The following is a 22,431-nucleotide window of genomic DNA, read 5'->3' as shown; positions in this document are numbered from 1 at the left end:
AAATAATCATTTTGCTCTTGTATAGTATCATAGTTTGAAACATAACTGTCATAGTCATATATTTGATACTTTATAAGCAAAAATTCATTTCATGACAGTACAAAAATCCAGATAAACACCTCACTTAATAGTGAATATCAAGATTATTAAAAAAAACAATTAAAATTACATTTACTAATATTTACATATATACCAGCGAAAGCCTTTCATTTCACATAAAAACATCATTTCAACATAAAAAAACTCGGCGAATGCATGTTAGGGCGCACGAAGATCACAATGCTCCAAATCACTAACAAGGAGGGCAGCGGTAAACAAATAAGTAAGAAATGTGGGCTGCGGGGACGAACCCGTGGCCTGCATTTTAGGCGAAATGCGGCTCGCTGCGCCCTGAACGCCTCCCCAAACAGCGCCCCGTTGCCGCCCGAATGCCGCCCCAAACGGGACCTAAAGCGATTACAAGCATTTAATTGCATGATTTTGATGTATTTCAGCTATAATGTTGCCCAAATATCAGACCGTTCAGTTACATTAATTAATTTCTATTAAGCTTTTGTGCTTTGAATTCCATATTTATGCTAATTTTTCCGTTCGATAAAATAAAAATTTCAGAATCATATTATAATATTTTATATGAACATTTATTTTTTGCTATATATAGCTAAAAAAAGATTAAGCTCTAATCATTTATTATGTGGAAATTACATTAAGTAATCTTTTTTTTAATTTAATTGAGTTTGATTAATTAAAAAAAAAATATTATTATCATATATTTCATTTCTTAGATTAAAATACATGTTTGCTAGAGGTATAACTTTAAGAAAAAGGCTGAATTTTTTATGAAATGAATTATATCTGTTTTTAACTCTTAGTTTATTTATAATAATAATTATTATCATTATTATTATAATAAAATATTAATAGTTTATTTGAGTGAAATATTAAGTTTGTAAAAATTAATTTAGTTAAAAAAGATTTTTAGAAATCACTCTCAAAATTTAAAAATCAAATTTATTTTATTTACAGGAACCCTAAACCTAAATTGTAATATGAACGATTCGAACCAGCAATGACGTTGTGAGTTATGGATAAATGTAAAGCTTTTCTTGTACTAAATTTTGTTGAATTCAAAAATGTCCGAGAAATAGGGCAAGAGAGAGAGAGAGAGTACAGTGAGTGTTTAGCCTTTATTTATTAGATTGACCTCCTATTCATAGGAATATGTCTCAGTATTATAAAAATACATATTAACCCCCTCCTCATTGATCTTTCCGAGAGACTTTTTTGACAATTTACAGATATATTCACATAAGATAAAGCTAGAAGACTGATTTAATCTACAAGAAGTTCATTGACTGTTTTACTAAGCCTTGACTCTGTCGACATCTAATTCGAAATGATGCTTCTTGATAATCTCCACCTTATGAGAGATCCCTTGCCATTAGGCCAATCGCCGCATTGTGAGAGATCCCACAAGACGCTCTATTCACCAGCGTCCAACTCTGATGGCCGTCTACAAGTTACGTCTGATCAACCATATTTTTTTTACCCGAATCGTTCATCTGTATATAGATTCGTGTCGACACATTCCTTGTATATAAATTTCAATTTTGACAAAACAAATTGCAATATAAATGAATATCTGACTTCTTCGTCTTTCAACGAAATTCTTTTGGAAGACATGTTTCGTGATTGAAAATGACGTTCTTACGAAAAACTTCAGGAGATGCTCGAGAGATGCTGCTTCACCAAATAAAAATTTTTATAAGTCCACAATGAAAATTTAATCATTGATTTTAAAATTTTTATGGACGACAGAAATTATCTGGATATAAATGCCATGAAAGCACCATTGCGGGCAGGCTGGCCTCTCCTCCTCTTCCTCTCTTCCGTCCGTCGATCATTTTGCTATTTTTTTTCCTCGCGAACCTTTTTCTTTGGTGCAGCCTCCTCCATTTTCTTCTTCGTGTGTGTGATCGATGCGCTCTCATCCATGGCTTTGATCGAGTTCGTCAACAGTGTGCTTTGTTTCTATTTGGCGTTCTGGAGCTCTGGTTTCGTTTTGTAGTCGAAGTTCTTAAAGTGGTAATTCCTTTTCGCCCACTCTGAACATTTGTTTTATGTGCTTTCTAGGTTTTAGGTTTTATGCGGTCTTCAACGTTGTGTTGAGTACTTGTTTCTTGTTTAATGTAGTTTTTACCCGAAAAACGAATTCAGTGTTTGGATAATACTTGCTTGTAGTTGTTCTTCATGGCTAGAATTTGTGTTTTTCTTTATGTTATTTGGTTACAACTCTTTTACTTCTCTATTTTTCTTGGAGGATGATAAATTTGATGAAGGACGGGGAGGCCTGTTGAAAAGAGGCTTTTTGCCCCAAGAGAAGATGCTAATTTGAACCTAAGAGGATGGATGAACTCCGTTCTGATGACGTCATTAACGAGTTGGAGGTTTTGCGGGTGGGATTTTTCGAAAATTGTAACTATTCTACTTTCATGGAGATTTTTCAGAAAACCTTGGCAATGATGTTGTTCTATTTTGCGCTTGAAGCTGTTATTGCCAAAATTTGTCTAGCTTAGCAGGAATTAGTTTATTTTGTACTTTCGATTCTTAATATTTGCTATTCTCTCCATGAATATAGCTTCCGGTTTAGTCCATCCAGTTCACCGGAAGATTATGCATCATTATCAGGTTTTGAATATAGCAACAGGAATATCTCTGAGCCATCAAATGGCTCGACATTTCTATTGATAACCTTTGTTTTACTAATCAATTTATCACTTTCGGTGCAGGGTGTTCTATTACTAAACAACATGAATCTATGTCAATTGTGGAGCCAAATTTTTTTATTATTGAAAATAATGTAACAATTTAACAACATGAAAGTCTAGAATGATGGCTATCACAAAGTTTTAAGTAGAGGTTACCATAAAATTTTGTAATAGAGGCTATGTAAGTTTCTAATGGTTGTTGATCATTAATTTGGAAGGTAAATCCCTCACTATATAAACTCATATATTCTTCACTTATTATAACAATGAAAATAATAAACAAATAAAGGGAAATAGAGAAAAGAAGAAGGAAGGAAAGAAAAGAAGATCTTGTAGCAGGGAAGGCAGAATATCATTAATGCTTATCTCTATGTTCAGCCCTCATGTTCACAAGAGATTGCTGGTGGGAAAAATTCTGGCATCTTTTTATGGGAGGGAAGGGAGGGAAGCTCATAATAGGTGGTTTGGTGGCAGTACAGTTTATGATTGTTAGTAATGTAGGTTGTTCATGATTTACCGACAAAGTTGTTTTGTTTAGTCTATCTGTGTGGTAGTGTAAATAGAGGGAAGGTGGGATTAGGTGAAGCACGTGGAGCTAGAGGAGCTGTTGAATTTTGAAGAAGGTGAAGTGGAAAATGAGGAATGGCGTTTGTGAACTAGGTAGCACAAGCACTAAGTTATTACTGTTGAATTAAGTTTTACGAAGGTGAACAGAAGTCAGGGAATTTGGATACATTTTCATTTTGAACAAATTTGAAATTTTTTAATTAGTGATTATGAATAAAATAAATTGTTACATTTATTTCAGGAGGAAAGTTGCTTCTTCTATTATTCACAAATAGGGTACTTCTATTATTCACATATTGCTTCTTCTATTTTATGTCTTTCCTATTGAATAAAAAATAGGAAAGACATAAAATAAAAGGGGAATAAGCCATCAAAGGTTTCCTAAGATATCCCATTCAATCAGTCCAAGATTTGGAGGTGGCGGCTGACCTAGATGAGATGGGTAAATATGAAAAGGACCAATTCTTCTCAGATTACCACAAAAATCATTGCCTTTGGCAGGGAAAAATGTTTTTTTTTTTATTACAACCATAAAAAAATTGTGATTATTGTTGAGATGCCTTCCATTTTCTCTGTTTTTTTTTTTGCTCATCGTATGCTAAACCTTACGTTTTTATTTTGCATATTATGAACTTACCATGCTATTCTGTAAGCAACAAAGAGCAATTGTGTCAAATGTAGGGGCGAAAACATTCATCAGCATATGCTATAACTATGAACATTATGAAACAAGACAATGATGCTTCATTGAGAGAATTCATGAAGATGTCACTTGAAGGAATTTCCTGGGCTGAAAATATATGCCAAAGAGTTGAAGATATCTGCACAGAGAATAATATGGTTCAGGTTTGAACCATCTATCATTTGATGCTTTCTTTGTCGTCCTTCCTTTTCCTTGAGTACTACAATACATGTTATTATGAAATATATTATGGTTTAATCCTGAATGCTGTTAAATAAATATTTATCTCCTTGAAATAGTAAACTTTTAACAGATAACTTATTGAATTTAACAGAACCCTGAAAAATATGTCAATGCGGTAGGTGAACACTTCAAAAAGGTTATTCATACTGTTGTAGATAACTTGTGCGACCATGCTGATGATGTTATAGAACTGTTTTCTGAATTAACTTCGGGGCATGCTTCCTTGGTTAAGAAATCTGGAAAAATGGGTGAAGCAGGTGATTTTTTAAATGAAAAGCCCTTTGCTTATATTTGCGAAAAAGAAGCTGCATTCATGGAAACTTCATCTTTGGAACATGATTCGGTGCCTAAAGTAGTGGGAAATTTAGGGCCAGGATCTAAAAAGAGTATCTCTGACGGGAGTGTTTTTACTAGTGGTAAGCTGGATAAAGATTTTTCTTCCACAGTGGATTCACTTTTAGAGCATGGAGATGGTACAGTGATACATGAAACATCAAGGATAGAGATTGATGAGAGCGATTCCCTTGAAACATGCGCTGCTGTTGGGTTTGAACAAGAAGCAACGTCTGTTGAAGATCTTAGTCAAGTTAAATTACCAAGTGAGCCACAGTTTCTGAATAAAAAGGAGGATTCTGATGTCATGCTTTCAGAAACTGATATATTTGCAGCTGAAGGATTGAATTGCTCAACAGGGAATTTCTGCAATTTGATTCCATGCGATGTTAATTTGACATCATCTCCATCTCTTACAGAAGCCAATTCATCCATTTCCTGTAAAATAAATGCTACTAGCGAGCCATCTCCATCCTATTCTCTTTGTAGTTTGGATTTAGAACCTCAGGAAGCATCATGCCTATCGGAATGTAATGGAAGCAAACTTACATCGGGGAATGGACATAGAGGGAGAGAAATCTCTTCGACACACGGTATAATGGGTTACTTTTTGTCTTGATCTGTACTTTTATGATATCTCTTTACCTATATTTCTTGTTGTTTTCTAATATATCATTTGTCTGGCTATTATGGGATTCATATTTTGTAGTTGTTTATTTGTTATCTGCTATTTCAATCTGCTTATGATTATATTTTTGCCTGTTTTGAAAAGCTAGGAGGGATGTTTTCAAAGGTGAAATTCTAACCGACTTATTAGAAACCATGTATCTAGTAATAGGGATGCCATCTCATGCCATAATCACCTATCCTTGAATTTCCCTTTCTCTAATAGGCTGATTCAATTTATAGGTGATTGTTTTGTCACCAATCACTTCATTTTTATACTTTCTGCAGGATTTTTTTTTTTGTTCAAGTTTGTGATTCTAATCTTTTTATTTCCTAAGAATTCTTTTTTAATCATATTATAATGAAAGATGTTGATTTTCTTACTTGTGGTTGAAAATTATGATTGGCACAATGTAAAAGCATGCGCACTACTTTCTATTGTTCCAGTACATGAGACCAGACTTTAAATTAAATTGTTCAATCCCTTACCTCATAGAAAGTACTCGGTTTGCTAGACTAGCTACTTAGTAACTTATCATCACGTGGTTATAAAAATGAGGCTTATGTGTAATCGGTCTTATTAAATTTTCAGTTAAGCTGTTTTGATGATATAGATTCATAAATATTTATGCTATTCTCTTGTAATGCATGGCTAATAATGTCCACATTTGTAGCTATAATGCTTGATTTCGTGCATGTTCTTGAGTCGACACACTTGCATGATAAGTTTTCCCACTTCATATGGAGTGTGAGTTGGAATGCAAGGATTTAGTAGATTTCATATATCATGATATAATAACAGCAACAACAACAATAACAAACCTTTATCCCACTAAGTGGGGTCCGATATATGAATCATTTTTTCCGTTGCATCCTATTGAGTGTCATATCATCATTTAATTCTAATAGATTAAGATCATTTTTTATGCAATGTGCCCAAGTCTTTTTCGATCTACCTTTGTCTTTCTTAACATAAGTCGAATCTTAGACATCTACTCTCCTAACAGGATCATCAGATAATCGATGTTATAATGTGACCAAACCATCTAAAACAACTCTCTCTAATCTTATCGGCCACTGGAGCTACACCAATCCTATCACATATATATTCATTTCACATTTTGTCTCTTAAGTGTCAAGCCACTCATCCACCTAAGCATTCTCATCTCAGCAACACGTAACTTTCAGATATCAAGTTGTACATAAAATATGTGCTAGCACTGACCCAAAGAAGTTCTAACAGTTTAGAAGAAAAAAGTATGACGAAGGAGGATTAACTGACAGAAGATCGACTGAGTGAAGTTGTTAAAGCCGAAACCAACAAGTTCAAAGCCTACTAAGCCACGAAGATGGTTAAAAGACAACCCAATGATCTAAGTCCAAACCATTCGGTTAAAAACGAGACAATGAAGCATCCAAGCCAACCACTATGGAAAAGCTGATATGAGGGAAGATCCAAACCCTCAACATCTCTAGTCATTTCGGGGACGTCCAGAGGTCCCCTACAAGGCAATAAGGATCAACAACCTAACTACATTAGCCAATCGACTCATGCCGACTAGGCTCAGCCAACCGAGCTGACCCTACCGATCGAGCTGATCCAGTCAATCCGAAGCCAACAAAGATTAGCTAGCCGAGCCAGAGAATAGCCAAACTACTAGCTTACCCATGTAAAATAATAGAATTTATCTAGTACGGAAGCAGGGGCAAAAGTGTAACATCATCATGTTCTATCCTCTCTTCTATAAATAGAGAGTCCATTTCATGAATAAGAGACAACTAATTACTATTCATTACTATTCACTTTTCTCTTTCTCTCCCTCCCTCCTTATGCTCTATTCTTTAGGTGTGATTCACAGACAAATCATGATTCAACACATGGTCATAGCAGTTATAGGAGAAGTCTTAAAGGCCCATAATTTAAAAGTAGGAGGAACCCTATGTAAGTTTTATGTCATCAAGGGAATGAACAATCTTGCCTCGGAGTTGGTAATCTCAAGGCAAATAGGAATTGAGAAAGACTTGTTTCTCTATATTAAATTAGGTTTGGATATTGACAATGATTGAAACATAATCTACACAATTCAATATACTCATCATCAAGCACTCACTCAAATACAACGATCTTATTCACCAATGACGAAACTTGTCTGCCTTACAAAATATTTATTTTTGGGAATGTTGGGTGTAATAAAATAGATCAAATGGCATGGTGTGAGAATTCAAAATTTATTGTTGAATGTTTTAGTTCGACTCAACATAAATGTAAGTTCATGATTAAAATATCAGGTAAAATATAAAAGGAGTGTCTTGCAAATCTATATACTAAACCTAATTTGATTAATTTTGGATATTGAGAATTATGAATTCTATTAATTTTTATAAGGATCATAAATCCTTATTAATGAATATTGAAGAATTGATTTTAGATTGAATGGGAGGTGAGCGACCCTCAATCCCGTTGCTAATCTTCTGAGGTTAATAAAATAACTCCTTAATATATATCTAATGACTGTTGGACGTGTGTCTAAGAGGTCTAATTGTTAGTTTTTGTGTTGGGCCCCTAATCAGAAAATATTTTTATTTGCTTTAGCTTATTCATAGAAATAACTAGAATTGGTACTTACTATTGTTATGCTTCTTTTAAAATTCATTATATTACCCATATTTTTTTCATCTAATTTAACTACATGCTCTCATCCAAGTAAATGATTCTTAAATTTTTGTATCTTTAATGCAAGTGTAATAATAAAGGTAATGCAGATATTTTCCTAAGACTTAATGTTTTTGATGATAATATTTCTCACATCTTTTGTTATTAGTGTTGTGATTATTCAACTTAGGCCATGATAATATGTTTTATCATACTAATCAATTCATGTATTTGAGCTATTACCATGAGAAAGTCATTGGAAAACTCCGTATCTACTGATGCTACCTTTTTATGAAACAACCCTTTAAAATCCTAAAACCACACCTTGTTATACCTCTACTATTTGTAGCCCTAACAATCGCCTCTTCACCTTTACAAGTTTATATTCTCCACTTTTTACCACCTTGTTTCATCATGTCGACTATTGCTTAGCATCTGATTTCCATTGAGCCAACAATTCTTTATCTTCCAATTGCTTTCTACCATATTAAATTCCAATGTAGTAACCATTCATTACATTTGTCTTGTATTATATCTTTTCTTTAGTTAAATTTTCCCGTCTTTTGTTTATTATCTCTTTTCCCAAAATGCACAAAAGATTCTACCATGGTGTTTAAAATTGGATTGGGCCAGTTGGTCTGATTGATTCAACCGTGAGCTGATCTTCTAGTTCATTCTGCCAGGGGTTGAAAACCTCTTTCTTGCACAAGATCACGCCATTGAATTGGTGAACTCAATTTGTTTTAGTTGAATTGGTTGGCTTTAATACATTTCAATTTTTGTTTTTTTAATTTTGATTGGATGGCTATAAATAAAAGATTTACATTAAAACAGATAAAATAATTGAAATATTGTGCCACAAAATTTTGTTTTAAAATTATATTCAAAATATTCAAAAGGTAAGTGTCTTTAATTATTATATACTCAATTAATGAAAATATTATTATTGCATTTTTTAAATTATATTGAAATAATTTTAGTATTTCTTGCACAATCTTGTTTAACCTTGAACTTTTGAACATTGAACCTCTCTTTTTAGTTCAATTGTAGTTTCAGTTTTCACAATCTCGTTGTATTTGATCTTAATTTGAAGCATGCATGGTCAATGAAATATGTGCTTTTCTTCATCATTTGGCTTTAGGGCTTAGTCACACCCTCTATTATGGTTAACTCTACTTCTATCAATCAAAAATTGTTGTAAAATCGTATCCTAGTGGCTTTATTGACTAGTATAAAGCTTGCATATTGGCTAAAGGATATATACTCAGATTTATGTTATTGAGTATTTTAAGCTTTTTCACCATTTTCCCATTTATATTATGTTCGACTATTTCTATATGTAGTTAATCAAAGATGGCCTATACTATATGTGCTTGTACGGTAATCTTTATTTGGTTCTTGCTAAGGGTCTCTTTAAGGCAGTTGCAATTTATCCAGTTTTTCCAGATAAGCAACTTATTCTGATACTGATAATCTGCTCTGATAATCTGCTGATCAACAGCTTATCCTGATAAGCTGGCTAGCTGTTTGATTTGTGCGTTTCGAAAACAGCTGATTCTGGATAAAAGATCATTCTGCCCCTAATCTAGATAAACTGTTTAGAACCAAAAATATCATTTCTGTAAGATTCACACACAACACAATCAACAACATTATCATTTTAAAAAACTTGATTTTGCCATATGATTCACAACATGTATACGAACAAATATCGGTTGTATCCCAACATGAAAGGTAGCCCGGAGCAAAAAATCAATCGAAGGGTAACAACTACATAGATATTGCGCCCATGAAAAAAAAATAATAAGTGAAGAAATTAAATGCAGTAGCACAAAATGTCAAAATTTGCTGTGACAAGAGACTCAAATCAAGAAAAATTGTCCGTTCGATGGCAGATCAAAGAAAATCCGCCAAGTAAAGACGCAAAATAGATTCTAACCTGAATGAAGTTCACAATCACGGCCGCCGGAACCGCCATGGCTGCAAAAGAAGACGATGGTGGGGGTTTTGTATGGATTTGGGCGGGGGAGTCTCAGGATGCTCGTTGGGGTTCTCCGAAATGAAGAGAGGAGCAGGATCAGAGAGGGAGATAGAGGAGTGCTGCAATGTGCTGGATCGAAGAGTGAGATAGAGCTGCGTGAGTTCGACTGGAGAGAGGAGCAGGGTTTTGCTCCGCCGAATGCGGGAGAAGACGGCACCGAGGGCGTGTATTGTCTTTCACTCGAACGAAATGTGGATCACAGGTTCTTGCCCGCGATCCGCGTCTAATAGTAAAAATTGAACGACGTTTCCAAAAACGCCTATAAAACGTGATATTCAAACACCCAGTGGCGTTTTCAAAACGCCATCGCTGCGAATAAGCTCTCCCAAACGTACCCTAAAACAATTTATATGCAACAACCTCTCGAGTATGCTGCTTATGGCGGAGAATAAACTTTGCAAGCTTTTAAAAACTATATATGGATTGAAACAAATTCTTCATGCCGGTTCAATAAAATTTGTAAATTTTTTGTAGTACAATTGATCACTTTATCTTTATTTGTCATTCTTCCTATGCCACTGTGATTTTGGCTTTTTATTGACGACAACCTTGTCATTATAAGTGATATATCAAGCATCATTGAAATAAAATTGATCTTTAGAAGATATTTTCCTCAAAATATCTGTGTAATCAAAATGCTTCCTAGTATTGATTCTGCATATAGCTCAAAAGGTAATAATCTCTTTTTGGAAGGGATTACGTTATAGACATTCTTAAAGAAATGAGTATTTTTGTTTGAATCTACTATACTAGTATGAAAACTCTACTTTCATCTGAGGATGATGAAAGCTACGGGGATCATACTCGATAATGAGTTCTTTTTGGAAAACTTATCTAATTGTGACTTTGTCGAATATACTTTTGTTGGTAGTGTGTCAATTATTATGTAATCCAAAAATTATATAGTGGAAGTTATCTTGCGAATTTTGAAATATATCAAGAAATCCCTAAGAAAATGTTATGTCTATCAGAACATTTTAGAGGAACAAAGCCTTGTTTTAATGCTAACAATGCTTGCTCTTTTGAAGATTGAAAATCATTTTTGAGATGTGTTTTTGTTGGTTAAAATTTCTTATACTAGAAAAAAGTAGGATACAAATGGTTATAGCTAAGATTAAAAGCTAAAGTTGAATATCATGCCATATCTCATCCCATTGGTGAAATGATGTGGAACAAAATTCTTGTAGGAGAATTTGGTTTTCCTGTCATTCAACCTATGTTCTTTAACTATGATAACCAGCGACCTTCTACATTGCAAGCAATCCTAGATGAAATAACTTAATATATTGAAGTTGAAAAACTCTTCATTAAAGATGCTATCATGATCGATAAAATCATCACTAATGTATCACTATCAAGTGAAGAATAATTGGCTGATATCTTTACAATGCTTAGAAACTTTTTCTTTTTTTTTTCAATCTTTGCTAGAATTTTTTATATATACACTTCAATTTGAGAGGGAATATTATTATAGTAAAATAAAAATAAATGTGCTTGGAAAGCACTATATTATGAGATACAATTTTTTTATAATCTTGTCACTTCTCTAAGCACAATATTAGGGGAGAACAATTTTCTATCTTTCTAATTGAGGATATTCCTCGTTATTTTCTTCTTTTTGTACTTCTCTCATATGTATATATATAGGCAACAACTTCCTGTGAATAGTACAAACGAATTTTTTCTTCGTTTTGAATATCAATGATATCATAATTGTATTTTTGTTTAGTAATCCATATATCATACTTGCTGCAATACCACAATTATATCTTGTGCAATGAACGTTCTGTTATCTTTATATTTCTTTTGCGTAAGCTGACTGATGTGCTTTCAACTGCCAATTTTTCTAGAAAATTTAAACATATGTAGCAGGGAAGAGTTTTGCAATTCGTCTATTTTTAGTCTGAAGGATGAAGACTTGAACGAATTTGAGGATGTAAAACTCGAAGATGATTTTGAAGCTGTAAAAGCTGAGAATGACTGGGATGACATGTTAAAGGCTGAAATTGCCTTGATTTCATCTCTGGCAGCAAAAAAAGAGTCATCCAAGGTAGAATATTTATGATATTTATATTTTCATAAAATATTATACTTTTATTTATACACGATAGCCATTTTTATATAATGCTAGATGCATTATCAGTCGGATTGATTTAGATGTGATGGAGAACATGCATTAGACTTTTTAGCATCATCAACATAAATATAGGCGTTGCTTCTTGAAGGGGAGTGCATGTTATCTAATATGATTCCATACACTGTTTTATATAATCTTTTTTTAATATATTTTTTCCTTTTGTAAATTGTTCTTTTTATTCTTGAGCATTACATTGAGTAATCCATTGGCATTACAAATTTTCTTATCAGCTCTATTAATTATGTAATTTAACTCAATACTCTCATCAGTTCGAATATCAAGCACTTTATTGGAATACCTGTCTTGGATGTTCTTTAATTAATTTAGTAAGCTAAATTTTGAATCGCTCTAATTGAGTGCGTTTAGTTTCATTCCACCCAGATATGAATATCAGAAATAATATTTTAGATAAGATTCAAAATCAAAAGCTCTGATTTTATCAGGAGACACCGAGAAGTATGCTTTTTTGCCGCAAGTTTTATTTTAGCAAAATTTTCAGCATGGAAATGTACGAGATAGGATTATCACAGCGTTACATAGCCTTGATTGGTAAGTAGTTGAGTGTATTTAAGATACATGTAAATGAAGAGCTGCATGAGCGGTTCCTGGATTTGAAATTAAAGGAGAGGCATGTCCTTGGTATTAATATGATATTGTTTAATGAAAACCGCCCTTTTTTTAACATCTAAAAACAGTAGTGTATATTAGCATATTCAAATTGCTTATTTCGTTGGTCAGCTTATAATTTACTAACTTGTATTGATGTCCGTGTCACACCAATTTTTTGATGGAGTGGTCAAGTTGAGTGGGTTTTGAGTATACTATTGTTGAACTCTTTATATATAAGAAAGCAATGCTTTTTAGTTTCTCTTTTTTTTTATTAAAAATTAATTTCTTAGTTTTGCCTCACTTGGGGAATGAAATCCAAATTTTTTGTTCTTCTATATCAGAAAAAACTGAAGAAAATGCTTACTTCCAGATGGAGACCATCTAGGGGTAGTAAGCTGGTGACTTTCCAGACTGATCTGCATTCAAAGACATCCTTAGACTCTGATTGGGAACTATTGTAAAACAACTGATATAATGTTTACTAATAATTTGCACTGAAGCCTGGTAAGCTTTTCAAGTCTGTATTTGAATGTATGGAGTAGCAGGATGAACTTAATATATAAGCTTGCGCCTATTCATGGCCAAGGCTCAGAAGTTGTTCACTTCACTCTGGTAATCCGGTAACCTCTATGCCCTCCTATCCTGGTTTATCTTCTTTTACATGTAAAGAGGCATGAATTTAATGTTATAAAAAAAGAAGAATGTAATTTATTCTTGCTGATGTAAAACTTAAATCAGCATAAAATCAGCATATTTTAATGATTTGCATTGAACCATGAACCGGAGTTAACATTTTAGATCTTCAAAAAGCTACTGCTTTTGTTCATATTTCATAGAATTTGTTGTGACATTGTTCTCTGAAGTTCGTGATATTAATAGAAATGCTAATAATTTACCAAGCGTAGATTAGTATCTCTTGCAGACTTTAGAATGGAGAATCTGAATACATAAATTTGTGCAGTTAAAATGAGATGATAAGGCCAAATGCTTAACGGTAAAGATGCAATCACATTAAAATTAGAGGGGTAGAAAATATTTGCTGGAAATTTTCTGCCATTAGAATAATTCAACACAAAAATTTACATGCGAAAAATTCAGAATTTTTGAAAGCCATGTTAAATGAGTACTCTGCAAACCATTGCTAAATCTACCCTGTAGAATATGGGCATTTGGAATGAGTCCAATCTGGGCCTAATCATGAAATAACTCAGAAGTACTTGCTGCGGAGGAATGAGTCCATGTTAAATGAGTACTTGCTGCGGAGGTTATTCCTGAGTTATTTTCAGGTTATTTCTGAGTTATTTTCAATAATCATGAAATAACTCAGAAATAACCCACGGTCTTTATTTTTGGGTTATTTCTTGGTTTTTGGGGTTATTGAAAATAACCCAGAAATAATCTAAAAATAACTCAGGAATAACCTCTGCGGTACGTAGAGCGACGTTAGGAGTCCGGACAGAAAATACACTTCTAATCTGGGTGCCTATCAGAGAGCCTGAAGAGATTCTTTATAGCGCTATATCAATTCTTGATGACGGTTTATTAATGTACTCTTGACAGGAGATCAAATTGGCTACATCCATATCGTACCCCTGTTCCTGTGTGCATATCATTTTAACAGACGGAGAAAATATAAGGGACAAACCAATACTTATTGATTTTTAGAAATATTTTGCGAGCACTAAATAATTTTTCATTGCAAGTTTCAGTTCTCAATAGAGATGGGCTAATACTCCATTATCGGCAAGTACTAAAGATGAATCTCACAACCATATGTGATAGATAATAGAAGATAGCCATGCATAATATGTCTTTGGTCATCCCTTTCCACCATTGATAGCCATCAGTCACCACCTACTACCAAGGAGTTCACATTATCATTTTAGATGGTTCGGGTAAAGAGAAGTATTTGCATGCCTCTCAAATTTCAAAAATGAAATTTCTATTGTAAATTTTATATGGACTTAGATGATTTTGAGTGATCTAATGTTCAACAAGGATGGTAAGGGATGACCCACAGAGGGTTGAAGTTATCGCTCGATCTTCAAATCAAGAATTGCTCTCAAATTCCACTCCTCCTCCTCTAGTTATTGTCGGAGTGAAATTCTTTGTAAATACTGCATGATTTAGAACAATTCTATCGAATGACTCATAATGACTCATTTAATCAGATGATATTTTGCAGACATTTAAGTGCCTTAATGATGTCAAAATTGAGTGTTCTAAGGATCGTCAAATTCCTCTCATCAAGACGCTCAATTTAATTATAAACTTGTCAAATTTGTATTCTATTCGACCCTCTGACTAATCAACCAAAGCATCTAAAAATAGTTCAACAACTTGGTCCGGCATTGATTTGACTCAGATTTAATTAATTTTTATGCCACTGTGTTTGTTTCATTGAACCAGTCAGTTTGACTATTAAGTCTGTTGAGCTAGAAGTTCAAGATTTTTAATTTGAGTTTCACCAAATACCACGAGATTTGTGCTAAATAGGAAAATTTGTTGATGAAGTATCAATTGCTTAAAATAAATCATTAGAATTATTGGATGGATGATCCTTTATATGCAATTCATGCCATTCATTAACAGCATAAAAATTCATTTCAGTAACTGTACCATTACTAAAAATTATTTATTTTCTCAATAATAGCAAATAATTATTTTCAAAATATTGTCAATTGTCTCCACCAATCCTCTACTCTGTCTACCAACTCCATGGGTTTGATCGGTTGTAAACATGGGCAGTGCTTTCATTTTGCAAGAGTTTTTAGAAATATAGACTTAACAGCTAGATAATTTTAAATGTAATGTAAAATTATAATCCATTTAAGATTTATTTCATGGTTCATTTTAGTGTATTTGAAATTTTTTGAGCTCCGGTGAATTTCAATGTAAAATGTTGCCGGTTATCATTGTCTGTCAGTGACCTGTGGTTGGCGTTCATCATGACCACCCATAGATGCGGCCTGCTTGCCCTCCGGTTGCCCGCCGGCCACCATCCACCTTTTACCACTGCCATCTTGCTCCTAACAAAGGAGTAGTTTGCATTGGGGTGTTTGATTAGTAGTCGTCATTTGACATTATATCCTTGATGAGATTAGAGTTTTCATTTTTTTAAAAATAATTTTATGTATTTCTCAGTGTTTCTCTGAGCTTTTCTTCACTTACAAAATTCAGTTCTCTCCAACAACCTCAAAATCAGATCTTACATATTGTTACCATCTCCCAAGCTTCTTAATATATAGGACAAGTAACTCCTTTACCTCTTCAAAATTTTCAAACTTGAGGGAAGCTTTTGCATTGATAATTGATTTCCTTTCCCTTCACTTAGAGCCATATAAATTTGTATCTAGCTCCAACACACACCCAAATCAATCTAAAGTATTCTCAACTAAGCACTACCTTTTGGACACCATAACAATATCACTCTTCTCCTTTACACCACTTTAGCACCACCACTCAGAAAGAACTTCCATATCTTCTACTCATTATTTTATCCCATCAAGAGGGCTAGAATGATGCTCCTATTAGATGACTGCCGATCACTTAATATAGGATAGAATTTTTAAATCCATAACAAGTATATATTGCCCTAAAATTTAATGCTAATATAGATTTAACTATGTATCGATGATAAGATTTAAAACATTCTAAAGAATAATGATAAAAAAAAAGTAGTTATGGTAAAAGTCATGCTAATGTCACAAGCGACATAGAGCTTCATCCTATGTGACTTCCAACCATTTTCATCTCAATATTTGGGAAATGTTTTTGTAGAATATCATTTATCTTGATGCTTGTACTTAAATTCTTTTTGGAAGGCATGTGCACTGGCTTAATTAAAGGCATGAGCCCACAAAGCACTAGGGACAATGTGCTCCATCATTCTACATGATGCACACCTTTTATGTGGTCCTCATATATAGGTTCAAAAGCTTTTTATTTTTGTTTTCAAAGAATTTAACAATTGAATGCTTTTGCCAAATTTTGCAACTTCCACCCCAAATGAGAACCTAACATTTGACAAAGAAATTATGCTTGGTGAGAGAGTAGATTGGTGAAAATATAGTTGACATAGTGGAGTTACAACAACAACAACTACAACAGCAAAGCCTTGATCCCACTACGTGGGGCTTAGGATAAGTTAAATATTTATCAAATTCGAATAATTTTTTGAGTTGGCTCTACTAATGAGAAGTTGATTTTGAGTAGGCTCAAAATTTATTATGTAAAGAAGGCTTAAATAAAAATTAAGTATATAAAATATATAAAAATATTAAAAAGGGCCTTTTTTTCTCATGGAATTGGCAAGTAGCCTGTCACTTGAGTTGTCCATTTAATGGGCCAATTGGCGATGGGTGGGCCGCTTGGTAAGCTAACCCAAACCTTTTCTTAATATTAAAAATTTCGTTAAGTCTACTTAATTATTTTCAATAGATTTGCTTACGCAAATTTTCAGCTTAAATATTTTTTACTTGATAAAACTCATTTTTAATTGTTAAAATTTTAATTTTTTTAGAGAAAAATTGTATTCTTTTGTTTTTTAATAAATATTTTTTCTTATCTATCTTTTTTTTAACTTAGAAAAATTTAAAAAGATTCTCTTGACATCTATATTTTTAAAACTTTTGATATTTGATTTTTTAGAATGAGTTATAATATAGTAAAGAGAACGTTATAATAATTAGTTGATTTCGGGTTTGTTTGTGACAGTTGTAGTTTATTAATAAATTGTTGCGGATAAGCTAGCTGTCTGTTTGTTTTTCGTAGTTTAAAATAGCTGTGTTGCAACTGTTTCAGAATAAATGACCATTCTGACCATGCATTGTAATGTTGTTTACAAAAAAAACTGTTTATACTAGCTCATCCCATATTTGAAAGCAAATATCCAGTTCAAGCATTACAAAATAGAAATAGATATCTCACTTAATAATGAGTAACACGACTATCAAAATTAAAAAAAAAAATTATTAAAATAACAATCAATAATAAAAATGATATTATTATTTTTAAAATATAGTATTTGTAGGTCACAAGATAAGCCCTCCTCCCGAAAAACTCTCCATGCCCGATCACTCTCAACAGTGAAATCCTCCAACCCATCTGCCCACTTAAAGAAGTCATAGTTTTATGTTTTTCTCCTTGGACATTTGTAAAACTATCTTTCATAACTACGTGGCTGCCGTGAAGTAAAAATGGAAAATTATAGTCTACAACAATAGTGCAATCCTCGAGCTCATCTTTTCTAAAGATTTAGAACAACAAAAAACAAATCCTTAGGTGCAATATTAGTGAAAGAAAGTATTATGTTTTATTAAACTTTGAGGTCTCATATAACATAACATAAACTAAAGAATCTGTCACTGCAAAAAAAAATAGTAAAACTTAGTAAACAAAAGATTCTTGGTTGCCTTCAAACCACATAATATCGAGCTCGCATGTGTCACATATGCATAAAAAAAAAAAAAAAAAACCATCTAGAAGAACCTAAAAAACCATAACACTTAAAAAAAGAGAGAAACTTAACTGTTTTCATTAGAATTTCACATGTTAAATCATATAATGTTGTCATACATGTCATCCAGAAGAACTCATTAGGTTAAACGTATCATCATAGATCTCCAATACCACAAAAAGCAAAAAAAGAAAGAAAAATGCAAAAGGAAATAAGACATACAACTTGCATAAAAAAATGACTGTAGTAAAAAATCAAATGCATAATGAACAAAATTATACACAAATTGTATAACATATTCATACAATAAAGAGTGAATGTCTTCAACAACCATTTAACATAATAAAAAACAACATTCTCTCTTATCACCTCTAACTATTGGATATGTAATTTGTTCCCTTAACTCTATCATATCGCAGGAACCTTCCTCATCCTGAGTGAAGTCTTGAGAACATCTTTTTCAGTCTGTGACAGGCTGCCCAAGCTGATACTCATATGCTTCAACAGGGACATTTGCATGATCCTCGTTCACCCTACGAAAGTTGATGTCATTGCAGGAATGATGATGCTGAATATAATTATGGAGAGTCATCGTGACAATCACAATCTGCTCCTGTTTGGGAATTGACTAAGTTGACATATCATGAAATATAACTAATTTCTTCTTCCAAACATCAAAAGTCCTCTCAATGATATCGCGCGAGGAGTAGTGCCTTTTGCATTCAAACCTACTGAGAAGTATCTACAAATTGTCTCGGAAGAGTGCTGAAATCATTCCATTAGGGCTATCAAAATGGCTCGTTGTTTGCGAACAGCTCTCGTTCAGCTCGTTCACTAAGTTAATGAGTCGAACACAAGCAAAGAATTATTCATTCGTGTTCGGCTCGTTTTGGCTCAAAATACAACTTATCAATTATATATATATATATATATATATATATATATATATATATATATATATTGATGATTAGTATTGTTAAAAAATTAATTAACTACAAGGATACAAAGATTTATAATCAATTAAAAACATCAATTAAGAAAATATAATAAAAAATATTTAATTAAATTCAAATGATGTTTTAATATAAACAATATTTTTTAAATTTTGCCCCGACCCTTAATATCTTATGACTATGTGATCAGGGTTGTCAAAACAACTATTTGTTTGTGAACAACTCGTGTTCGGCTCGCTAAGCAAATGAGCCGAACACAAACACACTTTTTGAGCTTGAAATATAGATGAGCAGAACACGAGCTGAGCCTGGGCTCGCTCGTGTTCGGCTTGTTTACACCCCAACATTCCATAGCTCCTTGAATTGGTTCATTCTACCATAATATGTAGAGGGTTATTGCTAACACCTCTCATTAAGGCATTCTAGCCGATCCATGAAGTCCATGATTTTTGTGAAGTTCCCCCAACATATCGATGAATGTCGCCAGTGCCATGCAGAACATATTGTTGAACCTCGTTGGTTGGCCTGCAGGTAGCTCTCCAACCCATTTGACACCAACATAGGAGGATGTCATGTAAGGGGAGCATTCTATGTACGAGTTATAATACTTGTACATAAAAAACATGGTAGCTACAACTCTTCTTCTACGCCTTTCTCTATTAGCATCCATGTATTTCAGTGTCCAAGTAGCTAACACATAAACATCAATGAGTTAGCTACAATCATATAATGTTATGAACAAAACTAAAAAAAAAATAACATTACTTAAGTAAATAGTGAATATAAGAAGAATGAAAAACTCATAGGTAAAGTGACACTTCCAAGCAGCAAAAATGTCCAAAGCAGCACAAAAAACTATAAGCATCTAGTGAAAAATGTCTAAAGCAACATGTTCAAAGTAAATAAAAAAATAACAAATACAAAATTTCCCACAAGAATCTAGTGAAAAAAAAGTGTCCCTCAAGTGTTATTGTTTTCTTGAAAATAATGTAGGTAATCCACCTTATAGTGGGCGACCATCATTATGAAAAACTCTCTCTGGGTCGGATTTTCAAGCAACTCCATAGAGAACAAATATAGTGGCATGTTCTTGTAAATTTTTGAAATTTCCACCATAATTCACATAATCTGCTGGACAGATTTTGCTTGTGGTGGGCCAAGGCCAATTGTGCATGAAGCTACAAACCATAATATCTGACTTCTAACGAAAGCAACTCCCATTTTTGTCTTTTATCCAACCCTAGGTCGATCGGTTAGTGGATTTCACTCCATTGTAGTTCAGGCCGAGGACATTGTTAGAATCACATGTTTAGTTAGCTACCAAATTTATAGGGGTACCACCAAACCTTGCCTCATTGGAGGCACATGCATTTTTGCTTGTAGCCACTACACCACCAAACTTAAGGTCAAACTTCTCTTCCAGCTTAGGATCAATCTCTCAGCCCACCACTCATCAGAATCATCAGTTGTTTGCTTTATCAAATTCCAACCCAAGCTTGTGGTTCCTCGCTTCAATTATTTCTAGATTTTCCAATTCATTTTCAGCTGATCCCACTTGTTTTTCAATTGCATCCCAACGTACTTTCTACATGTACTTTCCTTAAAATTTTTTATGATATTTTGCAATCCCTTGTTGTTGAAAGAGGTTGTCGACCTATTTCCCTTCTCAGCCTTTTTTAGACATATATCACAAAATATTTATTTGGCATCTGTATCCCACATTGCAGATGTACCTGACTCTTTGGCCTTTACCAGTGTATATACTATCATGAAAAAATAAACGAATCAACATAAACATTTGCTATAAAAATATTTAACACAGCTCAGAGAAAAATGAGAATGTCACGATAACATCTCCACTACCCTTCCATACCACACCACCTACACATCACCTCTACCACCACCTCACACACACAACCGTAATGTAATTAACTCCAAACGCACAACACACCATCATCACCTCACCCACCACACCACTAACACACACACCACCACCACCCAATCACTACCACCCAATTACCCCCACCATCACCACTTAGCCCAACACACAACCACAACCATCATAACCACCAAACCAACCAGCTCAAACATCACCACACAAACACCCAACACAACAGCACTGCCGCCGCCGCCACCACCAGCTCACAACCACCAAAAACACAAAGCCAACACACATGTAGCTCATGAACCAATACATGACACATGTAGCTATACAACCATAGTAAGAGTTATATGAGAGTGTAGTATACTCAAGATTTATTGTACACAAATATATCACAAGTAGTTCATGACTGGTGCTCATCATTCCTTTGATTGATGGTCATTGCCTTCCATAAAAGGGAATCCCTAAGAATGATGCCATTTACTTCACTATAAAAATCAAATTTCTTGACTATTGATATACTTCAATCACTGTGTCTTCGCAACAATCAACAAATACTAGGGGTGCCGGCCATCTTTGTATACTACAATTTTCTCTCACTCACTCACACTATGCACATAGTCCATATGACACTAAGTCCCCTACACACTATGCACACACTCTCATATAGCTCCTACTACCCAAAATTGCTTTATAACTTCCAAGGGCCAGCTTCGAACTAAAACAAAAATTGTTCTATTGGAGCTTTGCACTGCGGTGCCATGAATTAGCCAGCACTACGAACTCCAAAGTGAAATGTGGCATATTTTTTCTTCATATGATGATGTTGTGACATTGCTTGTCTTGCATTATGGTGCAAGAACAACAGCACTCCGGTGCTAAAATGTGGCAATAAGCTACTAATCCTAAACTAAGACACTTAAAATTAGAAATGCTATGTCAAAACATTAAGAATTTGCATAAGAAATTGGAACATTGGGTGCTACAGCACTGTGCATCTGGCATCATCGCAACATTGCATCAATTTTTTTTTCAGACTATTCCAATTTATTATCTTGTCCATTTTCTATCTTAATATACAGAATTAAGCAATAAAAATACATAAAAATACACAATTTGATCACAAATACTCAATAAACTCTCTCAAATTTTACTTAGTACTCATCATCAAGTAATCCAAAAGATTGACTTGTGACTTTAATTTCTTTGATAACAAACTTATTTTAAAGTTTAACTTCATGGATAGGGAGGATGAGAGAGAGTGTGTAAGAGAAAGTGTGAGAGGGAGAGAGAGAGAGAGGTGTAAACGAGCCGAACACGAGCGAGCTCAGGCTCAGCTCATGTTCAACTTATTTATATTTCGAGCTTAAAAAGTATGTTCGTATTCGGCTCGTTTTCCCAGCAAGCCGAACACGAGCTGTTCACGAACAAATAGTCGA

At 33.7% G+C, this 22,431-nt stretch overlaps 1 protein-coding gene across 3 annotated transcripts; it reads left to right on the top strand.

The window, feature by feature from the left end:
* The first annotated feature begins 1,874 nt into the window (after positions 1–1,874).
* Positions 1,875–13,475, top strand: LOC110022594. Of its 3 annotated transcripts, none has more exons than XM_020721626.1 (6): positions 1,875–2,085; positions 2,321–2,456; positions 4,017–4,181; positions 4,352–5,186; positions 11,804–12,003; positions 13,041–13,475. In XM_020721626.1, exons 2-6 carry the CDS (start codon positions 2,406–2,408, stop codon positions 13,158–13,160), a joined length of 1,371 nt encoding a protein of 456 aa, XP_020577285.1. In that variant the 5' UTR covers positions 1,875–2,085; positions 2,321–2,405; the 3' UTR covers positions 13,161–13,475. The 3 variants fall into 3 exon arrangements, with proteins under 3 accessions (XP_020577285.1, XP_020577287.1, XP_020577286.1); XM_020721628.1 differs by having other exon boundaries at positions 13,070–13,167; XM_020721627.1 differs by lacking the exon at positions 2,321–2,456 and having other exon boundaries at positions 3,989–4,181.
* The last annotated feature ends 8,956 nt before the right edge of the window (positions 13,476–22,431 follow it).

Source organism: Phalaenopsis equestris, unplaced genomic scaffold (genome assembly GCF_001263595.1).
Source record: "Phalaenopsis equestris unplaced genomic scaffold, ASM126359v1 Scaffold000198, whole genome shotgun sequence".
In the NCBI taxonomy this organism is placed as follows: Eukaryota; Viridiplantae; Streptophyta; class Magnoliopsida; order Asparagales; family Orchidaceae; genus Phalaenopsis; species Phalaenopsis equestris.
Note: the sequence above shows the minus strand (reverse complement) of the source record. Positions and strands in the feature narration are given on the sequence as shown.

Bases quoted from the DNA above. Each gene is read 5' to 3' on its own strand.
- LOC110022594 (XM_020721626.1), top strand. From the start codon at position 2,406: ATGGATGAACTCCGTTCTGATGACGTCATTAACGAGTTGGAGGTTTTG. The intron at 2,457-4,016 runs GTGGGATTTTTC...TGTCAAATGTAG, and splicing joins ACGAGTTGGAGGTTTTGCGG to GGGCGAAAACATTCATCAGC. The intron at 5,187-11,803 runs GTATAATGGGTT...CAATTTTTCTAG, and splicing joins AGAAATCTCTTCGACACACG to AAAATTTAAACATATGTAGC.